Source organism: Phaseolus vulgaris, chromosome 7, assembly GCF_051622355.1.
Source record: "Phaseolus vulgaris cultivar YP4 chromosome 7, ASM5162235v1, whole genome shotgun sequence".
NCBI lineage: Eukaryota > Viridiplantae > Streptophyta > Magnoliopsida > Fabales > Fabaceae > Phaseolus > Phaseolus vulgaris.
The window spans coordinates 4,821,324-4,848,696 of record NC_143504.1 but is presented as its reverse complement, the minus strand read 5'-3'; the positions used below and the strand labels follow the sequence as shown (position 1 = coordinate 4,848,696).

The 27,373-nt window shown below is 32.9% G+C and overlaps 2 protein-coding genes across 7 annotated transcripts; both read right to left on the bottom strand.

The window, feature by feature from the left end:
- Positions 1-165: 165 nt before the first annotated feature.
- Positions 166-17,596, bottom strand: LOC137827758 (putative ATP-dependent DNA helicase CHR12). 3 transcript variants are annotated; one of them, XM_068634064.2, is made up of 12 exons: positions 17,189-17,596; positions 16,678-16,831; positions 15,469-15,533; positions 14,945-15,133; positions 14,267-14,416; positions 4,338-4,730; positions 3,672-3,931; positions 3,305-3,523; positions 2,817-3,024; positions 2,585-2,738; positions 1,476-2,081; positions 166-1,054 (listed from the first exon to the last, which is right to left on the bottom strand). In XM_068634064.2, the coding sequence occupies exons 1-12, from the start codon at positions 17,309-17,311 to the stop codon at positions 354-356; spliced, it is 3,222 nt and encodes a 1,073-aa protein (XP_068490165.2). In that variant the 5' UTR covers positions 17,312-17,596; the 3' UTR covers positions 166-353. The 3 variants fall into 3 exon arrangements, with proteins under 3 accessions (XP_068490165.2, XP_090161008.1, XP_090161009.1); XM_090304882.1 differs by having other exon boundaries at positions 14,945-15,150; positions 17,189-17,521; XM_090304883.1 differs by having other exon boundaries at positions 3,305-3,515; positions 17,189-17,519.
- A 1,132-nt stretch (positions 17,597-18,728) lies between these two features.
- On the bottom strand, positions 18,729-24,818 carry LOC137828264 (methyltransferase C9orf114 protein). Of its 4 annotated transcripts, none has more exons than XR_016523229.1 (11): positions 24,520-24,767; positions 24,372-24,419; positions 23,833-23,997; positions 23,654-23,720; positions 21,890-21,954; positions 21,383-21,461; positions 20,538-20,639; positions 20,346-20,425; positions 19,676-19,745; positions 19,176-19,262; positions 18,729-19,089 (listed from the first exon to the last, which is right to left on the bottom strand). XR_016523229.1 is itself a non-coding variant. In XM_068634753.2 (11 exons), exons 1-11 carry the CDS (start codon positions 24,715-24,717, stop codon positions 19,027-19,029), a joined length of 1,038 nt encoding a protein of 345 aa, XP_068490854.1. In that variant the 5' UTR covers positions 24,718-24,818; the 3' UTR covers positions 18,729-19,026. The 4 variants fall into 4 exon arrangements, 2 of the variants coding, with proteins under 2 accessions (XP_068490854.1, XP_068490855.1); XR_016523230.1 differs by having other exon boundaries at positions 19,176-19,253; XM_068634753.2 differs by having other exon boundaries at positions 20,538-20,653; positions 24,520-24,818.
- Positions 24,819-27,373: the final 2,555 nt, after the last annotated feature.

Genomic DNA, 27,373 nt, shown 5'->3' with positions numbered 1-27,373 from the left:
ATTTTGTTGTTTCGCTGTAAACGTGAAAATTTGAATAAAAAATCTAAACGTGAGGCAAAACTAAACATACCTTCAGTTATCAATTTGTAATTACGTAACATCTGGTTAGACTATTTTCTCAAGGAAAAATAGTGCAATTAAAGCATACAGCAACAAAATAGAGTATAACTTAACCTTGAATACTTTCTTTCATTAACTTCTTTAGCTAAATATGGATGTTGCATACATAATAGAAAAATCTACGCATAATACACTAAAGTTCCTTGTCATTTTTGCAAGATCTTCATGCAGAATCACATTCAATAGTTGTGCAAAATTCTGGCACCCATAGGCCAGGACTAATTAACCTCAAATCAGTTCCAGTTTGCTCTTCCGTTTGAAGAATGCCCTCTGGCATCAGATAATGAACCCTGGCCAAGAAAACTTGACCTCTTCTTTTTGTGGGTATTCCATGATAACATGTGGTGGTTCAAACCAGTTCCAACATCTTCGTATGCATTTTTCAGGAAATTTGTTCCTTCAGATTTGAATCTCTTTGAAGGGGTCACATGGAAACTATCTTCACTCGTGCGATCGTTTGCCATAGGAACACTTTCAGTCCTCAACTCTAAACTTTCTTCTGCTACTACTGTGCTATCACTGGCTTGTGCAATGCTGTCAGATGAGAGGTGGTCTCTTCTTTTTCCTTTTCCAGAATACTTTGACATGTCTTCCCCGTTCTCCACAGCCTTCATCCATTGCAGATCACTCAATGTATCTGCATATACCACTTCTTTTCTTTTCCGCTTTCCAGTGACAGCACTGTTGAAATCTTTGGACTTATCATCCTTGTTAATTGGAGAATATACCCAATCTGGCAATTCGTGCTCTTCCATGAGACGGGATCTGTAATTTTCCTTTTGTCTTCTCTCTTCATCCATTTTCTCAAACAGCCAAAATTCCTCATCAGATCGAGCAGCAAGGCGGTTAATTTCTCTCTCACTCGGCACATCTGTCCCAAGTGAGCTTGTACCTCTGCGCATAATCTCTTCTAACATTTCTCTTCTGTCCTGGGCTGCACAAACCAAAATATAACTGGTTCAAATAATCTTCACCATTTAGCAATACGACCTAAGGAGCAAGGACATGGTAAACACAGTTGCATGGAATAATTAACTGATTCCAATTGAAATTTTAAATCTTCAAACTATTGACATGTAATAAAATCGATTTTCAAACAAATAAGAGTCCAAGATTAAGGACTACTTATCCAGGTAATCAGTTCATAGCTCTAGTGACGGTTAAACACATAAATGCATACTATAAGCGGATTGCTAGATGAAGGTTACAAAGATTAGGCAGCAATTTGCTGGTATAAATGTACTCCTTGTTATGAAGCAGTGAAAGAAAAAATCTCGCCTCCCCATCCCCATTTAGGCAAAATAACAATTGATAGATATTTACAGGACACGGCACAAGTACTACAAACTACAAACCTGTCGAAGTTGTGTTGAAAAGTCCTGCTTGGATGACTTTGGCATCAATGCCCATCTTTTGTTTTGCACGCTCTAGAATCACCTCCTCAATTGATCCTACACTAACCAACACAAAAACCCTAACTTCCTTTTTCTGTCCAATGCGATGTGCTCTGTCCTCGGCTTGTTGATCCATTTGCGGGTTCCAATCGCTATCAAAGATTATAACAGTATCTGCTGTTTGCAAGTTCAAACCAAGACCTCCAGCACGGGTGCTCAAGAGAAACATAAAGAATGGGGACTCCGGAGCATTAAATTTCCTTAGAAGATTGCCTCTTTCCTCAGTTTTTGTTGAGCCATCAAGTCTAAGATACTTAAAATCATGAAGTCGCAAATAAATTTCAAGAATGTCCATAAGTCGAGTCATTTGTGAGAAAAGGAGGACTCTGTGACCAGCTCTGCGAAGTTTTGGGAGCAAACGGTCAAGAAGTTCAAACTTACCTGATGCTCTAACAATCTCCTCCTTTCGATTATACATATCATAATCTCCCACGAATAGGTAGGGATGGTTACAACACTTTCTGAGTTGCATTGTTAAGTTTTGTAGACTTTTTGATTTTCCAGAACCTGTAAAATATACATTTTGGGGGAAAATTGTTAGGAAGTTCTAAGAAACCACACAGTCATATAGGGATGTGAAACAAGTTACAAGGCTGGGTAATATTTTTTAGTAAAAAGGAAGACAAGAATAATAGGTGGTGATTGAAAGCCACATTTACGTTGAAGTAGCAAATGGTCATATTTCACCAATTCATAACAAAGTTGCAACTGGCAAAACATATTAATAAGGGATATATATATATATATATATATATATATGGAACTGAGGGGAATAGGCTCTTGATTTACTTCCAAAAGGATGTGTTCAACTTATTTCACAAGCATGTTGAAAATAAAACTAAATTCATAGTTTGAGAACCAGCAATGGAGGCAACAAGTGCGAGAGGGGAATAAGATGACTACCTTTAGCATATGAATATCCAAAACCAAAGAAAGTATGAGAAGAAATGTACATTTTTATGTGGCTAAAAGGAGAAGTGAATTAGGGAAGACAAGAAATAGACACGAACCATTATCCAACCCAACTCTGCCTACATCAGTAACTTGTTGATAATATACTTTCTGCCAAGCCGACATATCACATTTGAGTATGACCTGAGATTTCCCAGGAAGAAATTTTTCCACCTCATCTTTTTTCCTTCTTAATATGAAAGGCCTTATTACCTGAAGATGGAATGAAACACATCAGAGAAGAGGGGAAAAGAGCATGAGTATAGGAAACTAGAAAAGAGAGAAACACACTTGATGCAGACGGCGGATGATCAATAGTTGTTCCTCATCAGTGAGGGAGACATCAACTCGGTCTGCAAAGGGGGCATTAAACCAGTCCTCGAAATTTTGAACTGAGTTAAAAATGTTTGGAAGGAGAAAATTAAGCAAAGACCACAACTCCTGCAAACTGTTCTGAATTGGGGTACCAGTCAACAGAAGTCTTCGTTGGATGTGATAGCTGCACCCAAAAATTTAAGAATTAGAGAAGAGAGGATCTAAACCACCTGAGTAGCACAACACTATCATGTAATGAATTGAGTTAACCATTGAATACTTTGACCATCTACATGTTATGAAATATATCAATTTTTATTCACTATATCTTTTTTCTAGTTCAGTACAGTTGTCAGGACTGTTCAGAGTTGTTTTAAATAAAATAGATGGATATCATAACCAAGAATTTTAGGGAAGTATACATATTAATCCATGTCATAAATATATGTTGTCTAGAATCATACCCATTGTCCAAGGTTCTTGCCAGAGCAGACTCGTGGTTTTTCAACCGATGACCTTCATCCACAATCAAGTACTTCCATTGAATTTTCTTGAGAAATGCTTTATCTCTCATTATAAGATCATAGTGTGTTAATAAAACATTGAATTTCCCCTCCCCTGACAACTCTTCCTTCATTGCTTTCCTCTCATCCAGCCGACCATCATAAAGAATAGCTGTGATGCTAAATCAGAAAGAAAAGGCACACGTGATTTGAGTTTTGGAAATTAAAAGTGAATATGATGTGCAAAGTTCACAAACAGATATAATATATCTCCTCTCCCCCTCCGAAGAGGGAAAGAAATAATTTACAATGTCTGCTCTGGGCATACCTAGGAACCCATGTTGTGAATTCATTGACCCAATTTGGCAGAACAGCCTTTGGAGCAACAATCAAGTGGGGACCGGTAACACCCTTGTTTTCGATAAGATATGCTATAAGCGAAATTGTTTGTATCGTCTTCCCAAGCCCCATTTCATCAGCCAAAATTCCATTTAAGTTGTTATTGAACAAAGAAAGCATCCATTGGAGCCCCTCTATCTGGTATGGTCTTAACTCTCCACCTTGAAGTATAGACGGTTGCTCAGTCACCTGTAAACAACTAAGTGGGTTATATTTTCCATTGTGCTGCTAAACTTTTACTTAGAAACAACTAATAAGGAGTAACTTTTTATTTTCTTTTCCTCAAAAAGAAGAAACTCATAAAAACGGGAAATTATTCAATACATTTGGAGAAGAAGAAATCCTCCTAAAGACACTATAAAAAAAACAGAGAAAATAAGATATCAATGAGGCACAGTTGACATTTCCTCAATTATGTCTAAAGGAAACCCCTTTAAAAGACAAGGCATTACCCCAAATAGAAACCAGGCACCTATTTTCCCATATAAGCTATTATGGTAAATGTCCAGTAAGAAATAAGTTTAACAAAGCATGAAAATTGTGTAGAAAAACTATGCATTTTTTCTCCAAGATTAAGGGATCCATCAGTACTTACCTTTTCTTGAATTGAATGTATGGCAGAATTGTATTGCCGCTGACCTTCAAGTAAATCACTGGAATCCCCATTATGATCAGAATCCATCATATCCATATCTTCATCAACAGGTGAATCCTTAGAAATTCCATTCTTTAAAGCATCTGACTCTGGTAAATCAGCTTCAGAATCTTCCAATGGCTCAAAATCTGAATATTTTTTGTCCTTTTGACGTTGAACAGCTGCTCCTAAATTTACAAGTAGTTTATTTGTTTCTTCAAGAAGCAAAGTTAATCTCTCATTCTTACTCTCTTTCACCATTCTCATGTAGGCTTCTTGATCATCAGCCTTCAAGGCTTGGAACCTCAATTTCTCTGCCCGAGTTGCCCTTTGTCTTTGCCTTCCATGCCATGCCTGCAAAAATATTTATGAGAATAAAAACTCTTGATAAGTTATATCTTAACCCACAATGAAGAGCAAAAAATTAATCTAAAATGAACTTGCCAGGAACTGAAAAAGACACAGCAACTATAAATAATATTCATCATATTTCTGAAATAAACAATGTTCTAAGGAGTAAGAAATTTGCAATATAACCAGTTATATATGTGAGCATTTCAGAACAATTATCTGTACAACTTATACAACAAATTGTATAACTAGTATGAGATGTATGTGATAAATGATATATGGACAGAGATAGACACAGAAAGTGTTATTGCATAACTAATAACACAACACAACACTGTAAGTGTACGAAATACTTGGTCCTCTGCAGTGCTGAAAATCCTATGACTACACTAAATTGCTATTCTCTAAATTTACTTTTGCAACCTCGTTTATCTCTTTCTATATCCATTTCCTAACCTATTCCCCTCAAAACTCTTCCAATGTTTTGGAATTTCAACTGGGGTCATTATGTCAGAATCATTACTTTCCTTTGAATGCTCTCTAGACACCTTGTATCATGTTTGAGATTTCTCTACAACTTGCCTCTCATCACATGTTTACATCTCTCAACAAGATAGATCATAGATGTGTTTCAAATTACTATCAATTAAATTCTATAAATTAATTACCAAGAAGAGCATAGTTTGTTATCATTTATCTACATTACCATGGCACTAGCTCAATGAATTTTGACAGGAAAGATCCAACTAAATCAAAATTCAGAAAAAATTCAATTTCTATTTAAGTCCAACAAGGAAACAAGACAGTTTAGGAGAAATTCAGGAAGAGAGAGAGAAATTATATAAGCAATTGGCACTTGCAAAATCAAATTTCACTAGGTGAAAGAAAGTTAATACGAAGTTCACAAAATTCATGTATAATGTTAGAATAAATGAAAAATATCCAATCTCATCTTGATTATATCTTAAGATAAGTTCACTTGAAGATTTAGAGTTGCTGAAAATGGTTGAGTGGTTTATATGTGTGTGTTGTAGGTATATGTGTATATATTAACAAAAAAGAGCACATGAGAAGGATGATAGGACAAGTTCAGACCAGGAGAACCTGTACCTATATATGTTGACTTTTCAGACTACATAAAAAAACAGCTTTTATAAAGCTTTACAAGACTATTTTTTGACAGCAGATACAACTATTATTTTCTTAATACTCCCCCTTAAGTTGGAACACACAAATTGAATGCACCAAGCTTGGAACAAATAAATTGAATTATTGGACCTCTTAAAGATTTTGTTAGGATGTCTGAATGTTGATCATTCAAACTAACTAATTAAGTAACAATCTCCTTGGACAACACTTTATTATGAACAAAATGACTATCAATTTCCATATGTTTAGTCCTCTCTTGAAACATTGGGTAAGGGACAACGTGAAGAACTACTCGATCATTAGAATATAGCCTAATTTGCCAGACTTCACAAAACTTTAACTCTTGAAGAAGTTGCTTAATCTAGACAAGTGCAATAGTAGCCAAGGCCATAACCCAATATTTTGCTTTAGAACTAGATTGAGCAATTACACCTTGTTTCTCTCTTCTTCAAGAAACAACACTTCCTCCCAATGGATCTTACCCAATTTGCATCACAATACCCATTTACCTAAGTATCTCCTTTATCTTCATACAAGAACCCCTAACTAAAGACCCATTGCATTTCAATCATCAATATGAGGAGCTTGCTTAAACTGACTAATTTTCAAAACTGCAAAGAAAAATTGGGTCTAGTTATAGTAAGGTTGTTGCAAGTGACATCAATTGTCCTATGGTGGAGGTTAGGTGGACCAAGTCACATTTGAATCATAGCGCTTGACAGTTACGCTTTTAAGTAGGAGTTGTGCACTGACTATTAGCTATAGCTTCTGGCCAAGTGGTAAACACTCAATCCAACAACTAGTATCAGAGCCAAAGTCACAAGTTCGATTCCCAGTATGACAATTGTTAAGGAAAAGATTGTTGCAGGTGACACGGTGGAAATCATGTGGGCCAACTCACAATCAAATCATGACGCTTGAATTGCTATGCTCTACGCTTTGACTACTAGTTATAACTTTTGGACTAGCAGCAAACGCTCAATCCAACAGAGTTTACCACCTAACCTCCAATACTTCTCTAGATTGGAGTAATTCCAATGTAGTATTCTAGATTACCAAGATCTTTAGTAGAAAGTGATTGAATAAAAGATGTTACAAAAAAGAAATATTAGCAAGATAATTTTCGATGATAATACCAACATAAACTACTACATAAATAGCTTCACCTACCAAATTGAATAATTTGCTTCACTATGAAGAACAACACTTTGCAATATCTGAATCAATTTCCCAAAACATGCCTGTGAGAATAGCTTCAAACCATAGCGAGATTGACAAAGCTTGCAAACCAAACCAGACTCCTCTTAAGCAACAAAACCATAAGATTGCTCCATATAAATTTCTTCTTAAGGTTCACTATGAAGAAATGCATTTTTAATATCAAGATGATGAAGATGCTAGTGTTTGAAAGCAACCATAGCAAGAATGAGACGAGTTGTGATGATTTTGGCCAGAGGAGAAAAAATGTCACAGCAATCAAGGTCATAGATTTGAGGATAATCTTTTGGCACTGATCTAGCTTTACAACAACTCCAAAGTACCATTGCATTCAATTCTCTACATAACTTGTTGACATCCAGAAATATGAAGTGCTTCACAAATATTTTAGGGAATGGTAATGGAGACAAATAGAATATATTGGTCAAACAATATAAAGGAGAGATAAGAAGCCAAGCGATGATAAATAAGAAAGTTAGAAATAGGATGGTGATTCCAAGTAGATCTATTGGCCAACCAAAATTTGAATCCTTGGGATCCATTGTATGGTGACTAATTGAGAAGAACATAAAATTGAGAATCAATCTTGTGTCCTATATTCGTAAGTATTTAGAGGAGATGGTCCTATTAAATTGTCAATTGGAGAATTATTTTGGATTTCTTGATTAGAAGACTCAAGACAAACATAGGTGGGTTGAAGGACGGAATGGGTAAGATTTGTTGAAGAGAATTGGAATCTTCCAAGGAAGAAGAAAATAATGGGGTTTCTTCAAAGAATGTGACACAACTGAAATGCAGTATCAATAACCATCTTTAGAAGACGTGAGTATCCAAGAAAAATACTTTTGATGGTCCTTGCAGAAAGGTTGTATGTGCCTCAAAACAAATCATGAACAATGCAAGTATAATAAAAAATGACTCATCACAAAAAATGATTGAATGAGGGATTTTATTTTGAAGAGACGAAGAAGGCATCCTATTTATTAGGAAGAAGGTAGTGAGAATTGCATCATTCGAATGATGAATAGGGATATTAGCATTGACTAACAAGGTTCATGCAATTTCAACTAGATGCCTATTTTTTCTTCTTGTTCCATTTTTTTTGTGGTGTGTGTGGTCGTGTGAACTAATGAAAGATTCCTTGTAAGGATAAAGAGAGAGTGTATAAGAAATGTATTCTTTAGCATTGTCACTTAAATTTTTTTAATTATTTTTCAATTCATTCACTTAAATTTTTTCAATTCATTTTTTATCTCATTAAAGGACACAAAAATAGACAAAAGTTGAGATCAATCTTTCATTAAATATACCTAAAGTACATCAAGAATATTCATCTCTAAAAGTAAAAAAATATCTAAACCCAAAAGACGTGACACGACTTATACCCTAATACTAGTGTCTTTAAATAGATAACTTTACAAGGGTAATTCATTTTATAGAGACTTTGAAATGTTTTATAACAAAAATATGTTGTTTGGATAATTTTTTTTACAAGAAATTAAAATTTTATTAGTAATTGGATTACTTAATATTAGATAATTTTAAATTCATGTGTTTTTTCTTAGTATTCTCTCATTAACTCAATTTTGGTTAAAAGGTGGTCAACTTAGACTAAAATTGAGACATTGTTAGGATGACCACATTTTTGTTGATGCCGACTAGGATTTTTTTTTTATTCATGTTGATAAAAGTTATTTTTTTATTTAAATTGTTGAATATTTTTGTTGTACTGGTTGTTGTAGATAATTGTTATTTCTTGCTCGATATTAGTCAAGATTTTTTTTGGATGTTGGGAAGACTACTTTTAGCCGATGTGAACTAGATTTTTTCTGTTAATACATTGAGTAGTTATTCTTTCATAGATATATGCAATGATTATATTTTTATTATCAACATCAATGCTTTTCTTTGCCAATAGTTTGATAGGATTTGTTTTTCAAATGCTAACTGGAAAGCAAACATTAACAATGATCGTTTTTTACCAATGTCAATTGGGGGGATTATTTAGTTGACATCAATTGAAAAGTCAATAAAAAGCTCCAACGAAAATTAACACTTATTGATGTCAATCTAAATAATAGTAATCGAGAAAAAGCTTTATAAATACCAATTAAAAACATCTTGATGAACTTTAATCGAAAAATAACATCAACCAAAAAAAAATCATCAATATTGATATTCTTGAATTACTAAAAATGGCTTGATATTTAAATAATTTTTTGCATTTGGTAGTAATTGAAATATCTTATCGGGTAATAATTGGTTCAATACAACAAAGTAATTATTTGAACTCCTTTAATGATTAAGGTAATTGAACACATATTTAGTCTTTAATAATTGACAATTGTATTTAATAAAGAGAAAATTAACGTTAATGTACAATTAACCTTGAAGGAGGTCTTTACCTTCTTTCCTTTTTTGCTTTGTAAATTTAAAATCTTTAAAAACCTTAGTGTCTCCTTTGAGATTAATTGCATACTAATGTTAATTTTTTTCTTTAATAAACAAAAATGTGAAAATTACCAAAAACAAAACACTTACTCAATTACCTCAACCATTAATGGAGTTCAAACAAAATTAATTGAATTAAAGTTTTTGTATTTAAACTATTCTTTTTTTCCTTATTATATTAAGAACTAAATATGTCAATACTTGTTGTATTACTAAACCGATTATTTCCTCTATTTTATCCAAACAAACAAAATTCAAATTTAATAAATTTGAATTGCCTTATCCAAAAAAAATGAAACAATTTGAAATGAGATCAATTCAAATTCAATATATTTAAACATTTTAGAAATTATGAAATTCCTTATCCAAACACAAGGGAAATGTCTAAATAAATGGTGGAAAAAGCATATTTACATCTTGTTTCATATAGTTTAGGTAAAGAAGACCAAATCTGTTCGCCTAATTGATATGATTCACAATCTAATACACATAATTTGTTGAGACTACGAGCCATTTTCAACTTTGATAAGTTTGGATGTCCTATTCAGTCATGAACAAGTTTTAGAGATAGAGCAACAAAAAAAGACACATAAGGAGTTGTTTCTAGATAGTAGATGCCTTGAGATTCATGTTCTACGCCAATTACATTCCTATATAGCAAGTATATAACAAGAATAAGCATCAAATGCTACAAAACGTTAAAGAATTTGGTCAATTGACTTAGAGAAACAAGATCAAAAGGTCAAAATTTAGGAAAAAGATAACAAAATTCAAATTTAGAGAAGAAAGAGAGACCTGACCAATTCCTTTGGAAGCAACCTTAGATCTATTTGCTAAGGTAATAAGATACAAAAGTTTAGGAGAAGACAAGGAAGAAAATAGAGAATCAATACAAGTGATCAAAACAAAAGCGCTTGAGTCAATTATCCATGGAACTTGACTATCCATAGATTAAGAAACATAGGTTGTTGAAACCATAGGTGTTGAAGAAATTCGGGCTAGGTTGTTGGACTTTAAGCAAAGATACTCTTGATATTCCTTTTTAGAGAACTTTTTCCCCAAATGTTCCATCTTCGAAACATTCACTGCTTTTTCAGGAAAATCGTGCAAGGAGTAGCAAGTTTCCTAAACAAGGCCCATTCTCTCTTACGATAAGAACATTGAGAAAGACTACCACCTATACCATTGTGCCCTCCACGATTTGCATGAATGGTGACCATAGTAGATGATTAAGTAGAATCAGGAGTACCTCCAATCTTCTTAAGAGTAGCAATGCGAAGAAGTCTTTGTTACTAAATTTCCCATTGAGTGAAGCTCTTACTAGTAAGAATCTAATCATAAGCATGTTCAAAAACCTAGATCCAAAACCCTAAAGAACCAACACCATGTAAGTCTTCTAACGAGTTAATTCCCATAAACATCTTGAACTCCTCAACAGGGAAAAATATAATATCATATAATGATCAATTTGTTTGAGATACTTTCAAATTGATCATACAAGTGTTGAATGTCATTAGTAAACTAGCTTTGAGTTTTCTTCTAAAATAAGAATCATGTTTTGAATGTTCTGAGAGTCTCCAACATATTTGCTTCCGTTGACTCCTACAACATTGCACATTGTTGGAAATCATGTTTGATACTTCATTAAATTCAACTTCAAGATATTCATAATATCTTTGACCTAGGAACCACATTCCTATAGAGGCAGACCATGACAACTAATTCTTCCCATTTTGTTTTGTTGTAGTGATGATGGGTTTTCCAAAAATTGAAAAATTGGACCTATAAAAGCCATTTGTAGAAAGCAGAGGATAGTCTTCAAGAAGAGAGACAACTCTTACACTAGCTACCCAAATAGGAGGTAAAGATCAAGGTGAGACTTGAAAAGTTGAACCAGATTTAATATTCATCAAGATAGTTGCCAGATTGTGCTATTGGAAAAGTCGTCAGAGAATTCATTGGATAGTCACCGAAACAGTCACTAGAAAATTGCCAAAAAGTCATCGACAATCGTGGGCGATGGAGGGCAATGACTACTAGCCGTGGACGAGAATGAATGATGGTTGTCAATGGAAAACAAGGACGAAACATGACTGGAGTGACAAAGCGGGATCAAACCTACTCTGATACCAACTTGAAGATCTTTAGTTTTTGAAAATGCTTGAGGGGGTAATTTCACTCAGCAACAATATGTATGTGTGTGTATATTAACAAAAAGAGTACATTAGAAGGATGATAGCACAATTTTAATCAAGAAGAACCTGTACCTATATATCCACTTTTCAGACTACATAAAAACAAATTTTATTAAGCTTTAGTACTTTTTTCTGACAACAGGTACAACTAATCTTCTCTCAATAATAATATTTCACTGAGAGCATATACAACTAGTCTTTTCTTAACAAGTTCTATGTCCCTTAATATTTTAATTATCTCCTAGAATTGTCATTCATATTTCCTTATTATTCATAAGAACCTTGGGAGCAATGCTGTTAAACTCAAGGATCAAAAGAGGATAAAAAAGAAGATAAAAACTCGTAACTCTACTCATAAGAGTTATTGGTATATTAAAAATAATATTCAATACTTACACATAGGTTGAAAATTCATAAAAATGCATTAAACAACTACTATACTATTCGAGGTAATCCTTCCTATTATTAAACCTTCACGGATTCATGCCATTATAAAACAAGGCAGCTTCATGTTACTATAATACAAGGCACCAAACAGAGAAAAACAGAGAAGAACATAGAGGAATAGCAGCAATGAGAGTGAGCCGCAGCAAGCGATGAGTGCAAGCGGCAACAAGCAGCAATGAACACAAGCAATTGCAAATGTGAACAATGTCAAGTACGACGGTGGCGAGTGCGATGGCGGCGAAGCGGGCGGTGGCAAGCGTGGTCACGGGTTCGTTTTGGGAGTTGGTTTTTTGGGTTCTTTCTAATTTGCTTACTAACCCTAGCAAAAAAGGAGACAAGTAGGAGGATCGAGACACTCCAACAATCCTCCAATTCACTGAGCAGCACACCTATTGGCTCCGACCACACAGGTCACAATCCAATGCCCGTGTCTCCTCGCCTTCTCCTCCAAACTCGTTGAATCATACGTGTTTGCGAGTAAACTCGCGATTTTAACAACATTGCTTGGGAGGACCAATCCACAAAAGCTAGTTGTTTTAGTTTAAGAGTCCAAGGCCTTATATACCTCCACTCGGATCCCATGGGATTCAAGTCCCATACCTTGGAATTGGATTTTAACAATTACTCTATTCTAGCTTGTCTTTTCACTGATTAGTTGGGCACTATTCTCCTTTGTTCCCAAACACAGTTTGAGCCCTTAATTCCAACTTGGTACCAAAGCATAACTAACATCTTCCATGATCTGTCCACTATTACTCCACTGCTAAGTTTGAATAGGATGCACATTTTTAGGAGGAAAAGGAGATTTTTTTATCAGCAAGAGATATATCCTGATGTTGGTATAAAGGATACAAACAAAAAAGCAAAGACATCAGGATACAAGACAGGTATTTACTATTTAACAGCATTGCCTGTAAATAGCATATAACAACTAACCTATGTCCATCTAGAAACAAGTCCAATATATAGACCAGAATGCAAAACCCAAAACAAAGTTGATTTACACCATATAGAAGAATTTTTTATTGTCCTATACAAGTAAAATTCACCATCACTTCATCCCACATATAACATTATCAAGTCCTATCATTAATTTTTTACAAAACAGATTTGTTATTGTCAACTAATCTTTACCTCAAAATGTAGTTCTCAGGGCAGTATACCCATTGAATAAAAGATGATGTTTGCTTGGCTCCATTGTCTTGGTATAGCATGATATATCCAAGCAAAAGTCGTCTTTTTATTCATAGGAATACTAAGAACTGCATTTTAAATTAATTCATTGAATATAACATCATATTAGATGAATACTCCACTATTGAAAGTCACACGTTCGTGTTCGTACCCTTTTGTCGCAAAAAGAGTAACTGAGAAAAATACATTCAGAAGAACAGTATTGAAGTTTATTAGTGTTATATGGATGACGAAAAGGAAAGCAGGGACAACCAAATGAATATTCCACGCAAAAGTATATAGACAGGAGTTTTGCAAAGAAATAAAGGGTATGCAACAGAGTAGAAGGGCACTGATAATTAGAGTAAGTCTATCAATTAGATTATTGATATGCGGAAAGACAGCCCATTCAAACTATATGTTTATGTTCAACAACACCTTTTTGGTATGATGGTTGTGAGGGCAAATAATACAAGAGATTCCAAAAGTAGTGAGTGAGAAGTTGAGTGAAGCATTGAAACTCAACACCCACCCCCCACACCAAAAAAATCATTTGTTAAAGATTAATTATTTTGTTTAATTGAAGTTCGACCATAACTTATTATTTAAAGATGGTAAGTGTTTCAGGTTTATGTTTAATGAATTAGAGAGAAGAGAGTAATCAAAAAACTATTAATGTGTAATACTTATATAACAGTGAGTCTTATCTAGTAAGCCACCTTGACTAACCTATATGTATCATAGCAGACTTTGACTCTCACAACTGACCATGTACAATATCACATAACTCAAGAACTTCTGATTCTGACACACCAAAAGTTACATTATACCTAAAGTTTGAAATCTATTTCCGCATATGTATACATGATTTATATAATAAATGAAAAATAAGGGGAAGAACTGTACCTGGACACCATCATTCCTCTGTTTTCTCCTCTTCAAAGAAGCTTGAATTTGTAATTGGAACTCACGGACAGTGTTGAGTATTTCTGCAAAAAATTTCCTTGTTCTAGTCTCTATATGATTTTTCTCCTTTTCTTCTAATCTTGACAGTCTCTGCATTTGAGGAACTATATATGAGATAAGCTGTATAGAGTAGTTTCATTTCATATTCAGACACCGGAAAACCATGCGTACATCAGGAAATAGAAACTGAATCACTACACTATGTCTTCTGTATTTAACTAGTACAAGTATGACTGATGATCTATAACAATTGAAATTCCAGATAATTTTTTATTTCCAAGTCCCTCCACAAGCTTGCATGTGTGGATGCGTTAGTCTGTTTTCTCAAATTGTCAATCATACTGTTATTGTTCATTTGGAGAAAGAATTGATATTACAAATTACAAAGTTTTTAATAAAAGAAAGAAAGTTGTGTCCCTTCTTTGCCTATCCCAGGTGAAAAATGTTTGTGATATTTTTATTTACAGTCAGATAATAAGTGAATATAAACTCATTGCATTAATGAAACCTTAGAAACTGCATATGCAGCTATAATCCATGATATCCATGGTAGGAAACCAGGTTCAAACACACAAAAGGTAAGAGGGGAAAATACTTATCACTGAAAAACAAAATTACCTCAGCTTCCCGTTTCTTCCTTAATTGATCATCAGCATCCATGGCAAATGGATCTCCAACCCCATATAATGGACGACGCAGCCTCATCATGCCCCAATCAAACAGTTGCCTGTCCGGAAATGCACACTTAGTATTGAGCCAGTATTCAGAACTCACATCAGTTCGAACCTTCATCTGAAGCTCTGCAAGCTGTCAGAAAAGAAGTCCTTGCCAACAAGGACAAAATTCTTTGTCATTTCTCGGTTGCAGTTGATAAAAAATGTAAAAAATCAACTAAGTTTCCTCACTATAAATTCTTTTCAACCTCCATTACATTAAATAGTAAGCTACAAAGGTGTTATATACTTTTGCCTTATTATACCAGTCAAACTAGGTCGCACTTCAGGTGCATTAAAAGAAAAAGCAGGACAACTACTATAAAAAAAATTAGCATTCAATTTGTGAAAGTTTGGTAAGACTTGCAAATCATTAGACATGACTCACAATAGCTAAGCATTGTAGAAAATTTTCAGAATCAATTTTACCTTTAGTCCATAAAGTTCAAGCAAGCATTTGGTCTGCAGGTCCTCTCCCCTGCTTGAAGGCAATTCTGGATCAACACAGTAACACAGTTCTTCAGTAAAATTGTCAGAGCTCTTACTTAGAGACAACTACTGCTTAATGGATATGGTCCTAGAAGAGACATTGTCAGAGATAACTTGCCACTTCAAAACACTTCAATGAAGTTTCAAAGACAGAAGGATACTTTATTCACCCTCACTAACAAACTTATCAAAATATATGGGGAAATGTCAGTGTTTCTATGAGGTGATTGACGTGTCTTTCTAGGTGCTGAGGTGTAGTGAGGTGTTTGATGGAAAAGTGAAACAGATTATCCTCCTTGATGCAGCTGATATGATGAAGCAACTGACACTACTACATCATCCAAATCTGGTGAGTTGACTCAATTATCTTCTCTTAAAACACTAAATAGGCAACAAGTTTATAATCTAAAGGTATCTGAACCAAATATTGTTTGCTACGCTATATATGGTTTAGCAACATAAGACTTGAATTTCAAGTCATATACATGTTTTTAAACTATACACTATAGTTAATACACACTGATTTAATTTATTTATAACTTCATGGCAGACTCACAGCAAGAAGAGAAACATACTAAAGCATAAGAATTTGTAAGATCTTTGGTACCAAATACAACCAGGCAATTGAAAGTAATGATTGATAGGAAGTGAATGATTATTTCTCAATATATTTTATGATTGTAATGAATTGTTGTATAATGGTCACAAAGTAATAAGACTGAATGGTTTGAGGGCTTTTCTCCTCCTGACAAAGCAATCATCCTAACCACATAAACCTTTGAAATATATGTAATAATTATAGTTAGTTCAGTAAATGGGGATTGCAAAAGCCATACCACTAAAGATAATTAGTAGTATAACAACATTATGCAATCACATCAATCACTGGTAACAAAAGTGAAGGAGCTAGACAACATCAGCATTATCCTGGTATGAGAGGTTAGCTACATGAATCACATGATGTCACTTAGTTCAGTTTTAAGACCAAATCCTCATATACTATCATTAATGACTTTGCACATGGTGTGAGTGTTGGCCCCACCAAGGGTAGACAAAACAAGCACCCAGAAACTATGTACAAATTAAATCTAAATTTGGCACCAAGTCAACACGGAAACAAGCAAAAACATTTTCACTAGAATCATTAACCTTGAAGCTCATCTAACCGATGCTGAATCTGACTCCGATACCGATTTTCCCTTGCTTTCTCCAGTTTAAAACCAGACTCGCAGTTTGGACGCTGCTTCGACAGTGCATCTTCAAGATCCGTCATCAAATCCTCTCCAGAATTGCCTCCATCATCCTACAATTTCAATAATTACTACAAAATTACAAGCAAAGAAAAAATGTAGCGGTACAATACAACATAACTGAGTTACAGAATAATCTAGAAGCAAACAACACCAGAAGTGCACGGATAGGGAAACTGCAACACAAAATGGCGTTGAACACACGACGGAACCGAAAAGGAAATCAACACTTTGCACATGGAGTAAAGTTGCGACGAAGCTAGCGAGTGCACGAAATTCAAATCGCATACACACATAGGAACAAAACAAGCGAGCGCAAAGGACAAAAGAAACGGCGAAGCCAGACGCGAGATTAAACGAAATCGGCGAGAAACTAAAGGAGAGAGAAAGAGAGAAAAAGAAAAGGTTACATGATTGCGGTAGATGGAAGAGACGGAATTGAGGATGTGAGGAGGGAGAGGGAGGTCGCGCGAGAGAAGGTTGAGGGCACAGATGAGTGTCTTGGCGTGATGTCGCTCATTCTGCTTCTCCATGGCGCGAGCGAGTCGAGTCACACAACGGTCCCTTATTCTTTTTTTTTGTTAACCAATATTTGAAATTCCCAATTACTCTGTGACTCTCACTCACTACACAGACAAAAACGCACTCTATCACGCCTTGTCTTGTGTTTACTCCGCTAGACAAAAAACCCTCCCTTCGCCTTCTTTGGGTATGAACGAATTTGGGGACGAATTAAGTTGTATGCTACCAACGCGGCACTCCTTTTTTCTCTAACTCCAAACGCGCCTCTATATTTGTCCGCAAAGACTTTTTTGCCCTCTCCTTATGTTTAATAAAAGTCCCTTTTAAAACATATTTTGTTGTTAAAACAAATCAAAACTTGCAATATTGGCCACTCGTTTAAGTTTGATTTAGATAATAAATTTAATTAAATGAAAATTTTATTTATTTTTATCAGTATGTACTAATTAACTTCTGTCTAGTTATAATTGCAAAGGATAATTTTATTTTAAAAGGTGCTTATAATTTTTGTTTGTTTAAAACCAAGTATACTTCACTCACGACAATTCTGTTATACTTATAGCTATTTTCAAATTTATTTAAAATGAAAATAATTTATCAAAGGTATTTTCATGTATATCTAATTCACCGTAGAAAAGATATCAAGGACGCTAGGTAAAGAAAAAAACACAGATTAATATTTTTACCTGGAATCCGAATATTCCTAAATCATAATATATCGATTAACAATTTTTTCATGATAATTATACCCAATTCATTTTCTGCAATAATATTATGTGTATAACAAACAAATGTTTAACTAATAAAAATAGATAAATTGGTTAGTTTTAATTAATAAATGCACAAATATGTATTTTGATTTTAAAAATAGCATAGAATTAGATATTGTAAGTATTTTTGTGGTATTTAATGGCATGACTCATAATTCAAAGGATTATTGTTCAACCAAGAATGAATTGTATTGCTAATGGACATTAAGTGTAGGATAAAAATGTCTCATTAATATACTTTATAAGGAATTAATTATGCATTTGACTGTGGTTATATATATTATATTTAAAAAATGTTTCTTATATGGACCTGAGGTAGTATATTTAAAAAAATATTTGTTTATATTCTATATAAAGTATTTTAAAATATTTTAAAAATTGGAAATATATTTTGTAAAACAAATATTTAAAATGTACTTGTAAATTTTAAAAAACAAGAATGATTTAATTCAGAGAATGAAAATCAAATCTACATTATGAGATCCAAATTAAACATAACTTTATTGTAGATACATTTTCAAACAGTCTAACATAATTAAAAGACACATTATTTTTTTAATGAATAAACTGACAGCAGATATGCCATCTATGATTATAAAACTTGCATTTTTCTCTACTGTGGCAATGATGTCAACGCTTATTGAATTTCTTCAAATCAATCGTTAACTTCCTTTGTATTGTAATTATCCAATAGATTCAATAACACCTCCTATTTCTCAGTTACACTTATAGATGCAACACAGTATTTTTAAGTTTTACAACATTGGTAAACATCAGATAGTGTTACAACTTCCAAAATATTAGGTAAGAAAATTCCAGCCACATAAGGGCCAGTTTGGGATAAGGCAGACGGACAATTTATAATTTAGGGTTTCAACTATTGCCTGTGTCTTAGTTTCAGCCATAATATGGATAATCAATGCCTTAGCCATGTGAAATTTAGACTTCAACAATCTTCAACCCTGCAATACTCGGTTGATTGGTTCTTGGAAGTACTGAAGAGAGATAAAAATAGCTTCCTGTTCAAAACGATGAAAAATGACTTAAAACTGGGTAGCCAATAAGTTTAACAATTTGAGTAGGAAAACAATTAATCAGACGGTACCTCTGTTCGAATTGTTCGGCTCCCCTGATTTGGACATGTATTTAAGTATAAATTGAATATATGCTCTGTATCATGTGCCTGCATATTCTATGGAGTAGAGCAGCAAGAGAATTTATAATGAGTACATAAATTATGAGATTTTATGGTAGTTCTTTTTTCATGTGTAAACTCTATAAAGAGTACATAAATTATGAGAACATCCAATGTTACTCTTCATACTGCTTTATAATGAAATTAACACATAAATCATTGCATGAGAACCTAAGAAAGACAAGAATCTCATTGAAAGAGGAGCCTGAAAAAGTGCAAGGAAACTCTCAACTCTTGATGATATTCAGAATTATGACCTATAAGGTTTTCCACTTCTAGTAAATCAAATAGAAGTGTAACATCAGAAAAAGGGATGCACTAAGCGATTCTGGCAATTTATGGAATCTCTGATTGGCAGCAGTCTCACAATTACAACCATGTATAGATAACTAAAAGAAACTATGTAATACCTTCAAGTTATCATCTTCTTCAATACTTTCTTCCAACCCAGACAATCCACCAAAGGCAATCAACAAATGTCTAGCAATTCAGAGAAACAAGCAACTTACTAATCAATTCAGGTAAAAAAACTTGCACCAACAGACATAATTCTTTTAAACTTTATATTCAAATTTAGTCAATTTAGAGAACCTCGCTATAAGTAGGAAGTTACACAGATAACGAAACCTTTTCATTCATCAGCCAAATTTATAATTGCAAAAGTCAATATTATTATAACAAGAAATCAATTTCACAACACATCAAAGAATCCATTCCCCACACAGCCCAAATAGCAATTCTTGATCATATCGATCCAGACTCCAGATTCCTGTTTCAATAAAATGTATAAAAGAAACAAAGTGCTTGATGGTTATTATTGAATCGTTGAGTTAGAATAACTTCATTGTCATGTGTCTTAGGAGCAAGACATAATTTGCAATCCGCACCCATTTGGAAATTTTTCATTTTACAAATATATGTTATCGAAAAGAAAACAAATTTGTAGGGAAGGGCTTGCAAAACACCATATCTTAGAATTATAAGCCTTTTCACTTAAAACAGCAACATAAAGAAAAGCTAAAATCAACATCTAAGCAATCTAACATTAATTATTACGCAGCAGATTCTATAACACAATACCTGAAAGAAGGTAATTCAAGATCAGATGATTTAATAACAACACCGTGCTCAGAGGTACCAACTATAAAATCATAACCACCCTGCCACAATAACAAGTCAATGGAAGGGCTTGTGAGTAGAGTTAGGGTGGAACAACAAATATTAGACTAAGGATATTATTACAAGCATATTTGTCTGTGTAGAAGAGAATACCTTGTACGCACAATCCTTAAATACTGAGCTAAGATTATGTGCATATCGTACTTGATATCCCCAATACGCCCCTTCTTCGCTGGGCTTAGATGATGAGACAACCTGGCGTGGTAAATCTAGATGAAGTTCATTGTATATCAGCTTAGCATATACTGAAAATGTTAAATACATTTGGCACTCGTAAATTAATTTCTTGATTAATAGTTTAATATGTAATCAAGGTGCAGTGTTTCCTTTTAGGTCCAGAATTATAGAACTTATGCATCAACAATGAGAAGCAATGATTTGACATGAACATGAGATATTTGACTGAATGAATATGGTAACTTTCCATATTGAAATATATCGCACAGATATATGTAATTCCTCTAGCAAAAATATGGGCATAACATGTGCTTGACAAACTTGAAATAAAAAAAAAATGGAGAAATTGTGTAATGGATTTTAATATAAAAAATATCTTTAAAACAAAAAGCCTAAATGACCATGGGTTTCAGCACAAGAGACACAAAAGAACTTCAAGATAATATTGTTGAGGATATGCAGAAATGTATGGGTGGAAAATCAATCCCGCAATAAAAAAAATAGGAATGAAGTTACTCAAATAAAAATCATTTTTTCAATGAAGAAGAAAATGATATTTATTTTGAGCAAGATGAGAGGAAAATGCTTTGCGGGAGCTACAGTAAGACACTGATAACCAGGAAAACAGTCAAGTTAGCACAATCAGAAGAGTATAGCACTGTTTTATCAATTATAGCTAATGTTGTACGGTACGACTTTCATCAAGAAAATATCATCAAACATCTAAAGCAGAAGTAAAAAAACAAAGATTAATTCATTACCAGAATCCAAATTGCGATCAGTACCCATGGCAACAGTCACTCTTCTTCCTGGTTCAAATATTTGGTCTACAATAACACTCTGCATATGATGTGTACTGAATCAGATCATACAAAATAAACTGAAGCCTACTTAATAGCCATATAAAAGAGTAGAAACTGACCAAAGTTATTTAATCTACAAAATAAAATTAACAATCCACAATTGTTACAACTTGCAAATTAAAAGGGAAGATAAGGAAATGAAAGTGAGAGAAAAAAGGAAATTCCATGATGGTACTTCTAGACATCATTGTTGAACTTGTGGTCAGATGCCAAAATCCAAACTTCGTGCCAAACATGAATGAAAATGCAGATAAAAGAATATGTCTTGAGAGAGAATGCCATATGAAAAATGAAGGAAATAAGAAAGAAAAGAATCAAAAGGGAATAATGTTCCCTCCCCTCCCCTGACTAATAACAGAAGTGTTAAGGTTCGGGTGAAGTAATCTACAATATGTATGCCCATACCTTCACTAGCCCAACATCAACCAGCGTTGCCCCAGAGTTTGAGTCTCTTTCTTTTACTGTGACACCTATGAAATTATTATAGCAATATATCAAAACCTGGCCATAGTAACCATGGAGAAAATAACAAACATGTGACAGCAATGCCAATGCTGAAAATGTTTCTACTTTAACAGGTTTCGGTGAGTAAAAGAACAGAAAAATAAAGAGGATAAAATGTCCATTTAAAGTATTCAGAGGGCGCCAATACAATAAACATCACCAACCAGCTACACCAGGTATCATCCAAGAAAGTGAGATAGAATAATATATTAATTAATACCATTGGACTCCATCACAGACCAAATTTGCTCCAAGAGTAAGTCCTTTTTAATGGTTTCTCCTAAATTTTCCTTAGCTTTTCCTCAAACCTCACCTCATTTCAAGCCGATTTTATGGGGTTAAGTTAGGCTTAAAGTCTGCTTCGTAATATGGTATAAGAACCATTTCGAACCTATCCTAACGAGTGTTTGTTGGGCTTATCAGATCATCCGCTATCGGGCCGTTATCGGACCACCCATAATATGTTATTCCACGTACAAGCTGTCACTCTCGACATGAAGGGGGTGTTCACATTGACTAGAAATGAGGACAATTCATTGTATATAAGTGGGTGCAAACCTCACCTCATGAGCCGGTTTTATGGGGTTGAGTTAGACTTAAAGTCCACTTCGTAATATACCATTTCTAACCTCATGAGCCGGTTTTATGGGGTTGAGTTAGACTTAAAGTCCACTTCGTAATATACCATTTCTAACTGAAATTTCTTACCGAGGGTGTCTTAAAAAATTTTGAGGCCCTATTATTCCAATCATGACATGAAAATCAGGACCCTTCGCCCCTAATAATTAAAAATAAAGGTATACTTTTAAAAAAAAAAGGCTAGTGCAAATTTGTGAGCTTTTAAAATCTGAAAGTCATCAATAATTGAAGACTCTGCAGAGGTCTGCTTGCTCAGGTTGTTGTATAGGCCCGTTCTCACCAAAGCCTCACTTCTCACATGAGCATACCACCTTAGATGAACTCCTTTTGTATTCCCCTTATCAGGCATGCTACTACAACTATCTACCAAATAAATTCCATTCCTACTTTATCTTTTTTCTTAATCTTCAATTTACCTCAGCATTCTTGTCTCTACCACACTTATTTTTGCTACCTAGTGATTCATTGCCCAACATTCACTGCTGTAGAATATTTCTAGTCTAAAAGTTGATTGGTAGAAATACCCTACAAGTTTAATAAGAAATCTGCAATCACAAATTACAACCAGCTTAAATGCTACATGTCCCTCAAATTAAAGAAGCTCAACCAATCCCAGAAAAAAACATTATTTCAAATCTTTTTACATATTTACTGATTACTCTCATGAAAAGACAACAGTTAACTGCAATATATTAGGTACAGCCAGTGTTGTTATCCAATTATAATTAGATTTTACTTCTACCTTGATAGCCAGTATCAATTTTTAATATTCCCCTAGTTTTTTTAGCTATTGCAGCTAAGTTGATATCTCTCATGAAAAGCGTATTTTCAGGAATAGATAGGAGCAGTATATGAAAATATATAAAAAGTGTGACAACAGGACCGTATGGAAATACTTTGTCCCCATAAAGGTTCTATATTAGCATTGCCCATCTGACCAAACGTTACCAATGCACAGGTGATGAGTAACAATCTATATTTATATATGGAAAAAATAGAAGTACACTTTAGAATGTGAAAACCTACCTTCTCGATACGGACCCCACTCGTGCTTGCGCAAATGGTGTGGAGCATCAAGGGGTGGCAACAAGCCCTGCACACAAAGTGCAATACAAACATTTGAAGTCAGGGATGGACTAACAGTCAAAAAGACTAACAAACTTCATAAATGTAAGGAAAGAAGGAAGTTAGTGAATTGTTCCAACCACAAATCTCAAGCTGTTATGCATTGGAAAGAGAGCCTTCCTCAAATACTGAGGTGTCTCAAGGTACTGCAGGATTCGCATCAGAAAAGCAGCACCACTTTCATCATCCAAATTATCCAGCACGGAACCATTATCTGGGTTACCTTTATTGTCAAACACAATCACCTACGTGTACAAATAGCAAATTATCTATATCAGCAAAAAAATCCCCAATACCAATGACAACAACAATAAAGATTAATAAATCATTTAGTCTGTGGCAACCATTTTTTAGTCTGTATGCCTAAAAGAACGATGATTTAGTTCCTAAACAAGCAAATTTTTAACGTTTTAGTCCCTATTGTTAGTTTTATGAGAGTAAAAATGGCACTAAATGGAGCAGAAGGATTAAAACGAACAAAAAATGCACATGACTAAAACGTAGAGATTCAGGTATCATACGAAAGTTGGTGCAGGTAAAGGGTTAAAAGATTAATTAAAGCACATAAGAAAAAGAAATATAGGAAAATGTAGAAAGCACGGAACGAAGGTTTAGGAACCTCGTTGATTCGGAAAATGGTTGCGGCACGAGCGATTTGACCAGCCAACTGAAAAGGGAAAATAATATTAAAAGAAAAAAGGAATACTGAGAATGAAGATGGAATGAGAAAATGGAATAACGGAGTTTTGAATTGAAGGGTATCCTACCCGCGTAGCGAGCTCGAGTGTTGGAACGTTATCAATGATGGAAGCAGGCACGGCCATGCTAACTGTGGGTATTTCCTTCCTCTTATTCTTCTTCCTAAGCTTTTTCTTACTGCGAGAATCATCGTTCTCGCCATTGTTGCCGTTGAGCTCTGCTTCCACCTCGGTATCTGTTCTCTGCTTCTTGTCCCTCTTCGCCATTCCTTCCACTCCAAGGGTTTTCCTACCTCCTTTTTCTTTCGCTTTTAAATATCACTTTATATATAATAATTTATTTATATATCATTCTCTCTTTTTTTCTTAATCTTAACGTGTGTGTGTATATAGTTAGGATGTGAGGGTAGATACGTGTTCCACAAATTAAAAAGCGACGGTGGAAATAGTATAAATTGGGGGTGAGAATAACAAGGATGAAAGGGAAAATTTTTGGATCCTGTTGGGCTCAGTCGAGAGATAGGCTCATTACCAATCACAAGATTAATTCTTAAACATGGCTCTCCTAAATGCTAGATGCACCGTTTTTTCTTTTCCTTTTTTATTAAATTTACAAATTATTGAAACATTTCAGTAAATATAAAATATTGAAAAGAATAATATACGATTTTTTATTTGAATGGAAGAGAGGTAAGGACTAGGGTTATTTAATATTTCAAGAGAGAGATGTTTAGCCTTTTATGATATATATATATATATATATATATATATATATATATATATATATTATTTTAAAATAATATTTCTGAAGATTAAAAATAAATAGCACTCCCATGTATATAACTTTTCTTAAATTAAAAAATAAATAAATACTAACGCACGCACCACATACACATTAAAAAAATATAACACGTGAAACAAATATGTCTTGGATTAATAGGCAAATAAATACACAAAACTGTTTTTTCTTAAAAATAAAAAACAAACCACACAAAAAAAATTGTAAAATATAAAATAATTATTAGATGATAAATATAATCTCATATAATATTTTATATTTTCAGTTATTAGTTACAACTATTTTATCAGTTATAAATTATTGTATCCATTATAATTGTTATATAGTTATAATTATTTCTATCTTTTATCTTTTTATATGTCATATATATAAATGTAGTACTCTATAATATAAGTTAATAATAATTTTTTATTATTATTTGTCTTCTTTCTTTAAATGAAATATATAAAATATAATAGTTAAAATTCTAAAATTTATTTACCTTCCAAGCTTTGAACATTAACTCCCTGTTTGCTTCCATGAATGTACTGTTCAAGAGGAAGGATGTGGGTGGATATCCAAGGTTTGGATCCAGGGATGGGCAGGGAAGTGAATGAGAGGATATACTTGAGAACAGTAAATATCTTCCCCCGAGATGTAGAGGGAAAGTCATGTCAGCATCCCTTATTTCCAAATTTACCCTCATTTGAATGTATCACAATGCTTCATTTGAATGTATTAGTATTTTAAAAAAATTATTGTACAATGTTTAATATATATATATATATATATATATATATATAATATTTAAAATGAAGAAACAAATCATAATAAATTTTAATGAAGTTTTAAGTTTGTTTATTATTTTATAAAATATTATAAATCAGTGTAATAAAATATAGTTAAATAAAATATTCCATTTATATATTAGTTATTAGAGTAAATCAAATGATACCTATTTTTCAAGTTCTAATTAGATATTTTATTAAATGTGGTTGGATTTAGTTTTTTTAAAAGAAAATAATATACTATATCTAATTAAAATTGAAAATATTACCTCGGTTGGATCATGGTCATCACCAAAAGGTTATACTAAACATTTTTCATTTTATTTTATACTAAATATTTAATTTATTTAATACAAAAAAATCCCTAAAAACAATTTATCACTTGAAATAATTTTATTCTAACTTAAATTATTCATTAGAAACAGTACTTTTTAAAAGACCCATGCATGCAAAAGCATATTCTTTGAAAAGGCATACCCATGGTGATAAAATATTGTTTTTTATGTCTTTTCTTGACCTATTAGTAGTTATTAAATAAATTTAACTAACACAAATATTTAATAAAACAAAATAATAATAATTAATTATTGAACTATATCGGATTATACTACTAATACGTTTTTATCCTTATTTTTTATTATAATTTTTTATGGAATCCTTTACTATGGTTAATTAAGTTATATTTTTGTTACTGTTGTATTTTTTAGATTGTTTTATTGTGAGGTTTTTTAATATTAAAAAATAGTAATTTTTTATTTATATAAGATGTGATTTATTTTTTTAATTTTATAGTATATGTTTAATATTTAAAGAAATTATTTGAAATTCTGTTTTTAATTTTATTTTTGTTATGTTTATATTAAAATATTTCTATATATAGTTATTATGTTTATGAGTTATAATTTATTTTATTATAATTTTTTATGAAATTTTGTTCTATTGTTAATTACGTTATATTTTTGTTGTTCTACTATTTTTTTATTTTTCATTTCTAGAGGGTTTTTAATATTAAAAAATAATATCTTTATATTTATATAATGTTTGATTTATTTTTCAATTTTATTACTTGAAGTTCTGTTTTTATTTAATTTGTTGAATACATATTTTTTTTCTAATTATAGTTTTTATATTATACATATTTACATTTAACATATATTTTTTTAATTATAATTTTTAAATCTACGAAATGTGTGAAAGTTTTTCATTTTTAAACAAAAACAACTCATTTTATTATTAATTTTTTTAATAGGCAAGGGTTAATCTGTAAAGTAACATTTCACACCTTTAAAAAAAATTAAAATTCCCTCATAACCATCACATCACTTACAAACTCCCATAAACTTTCCTCACACATCCA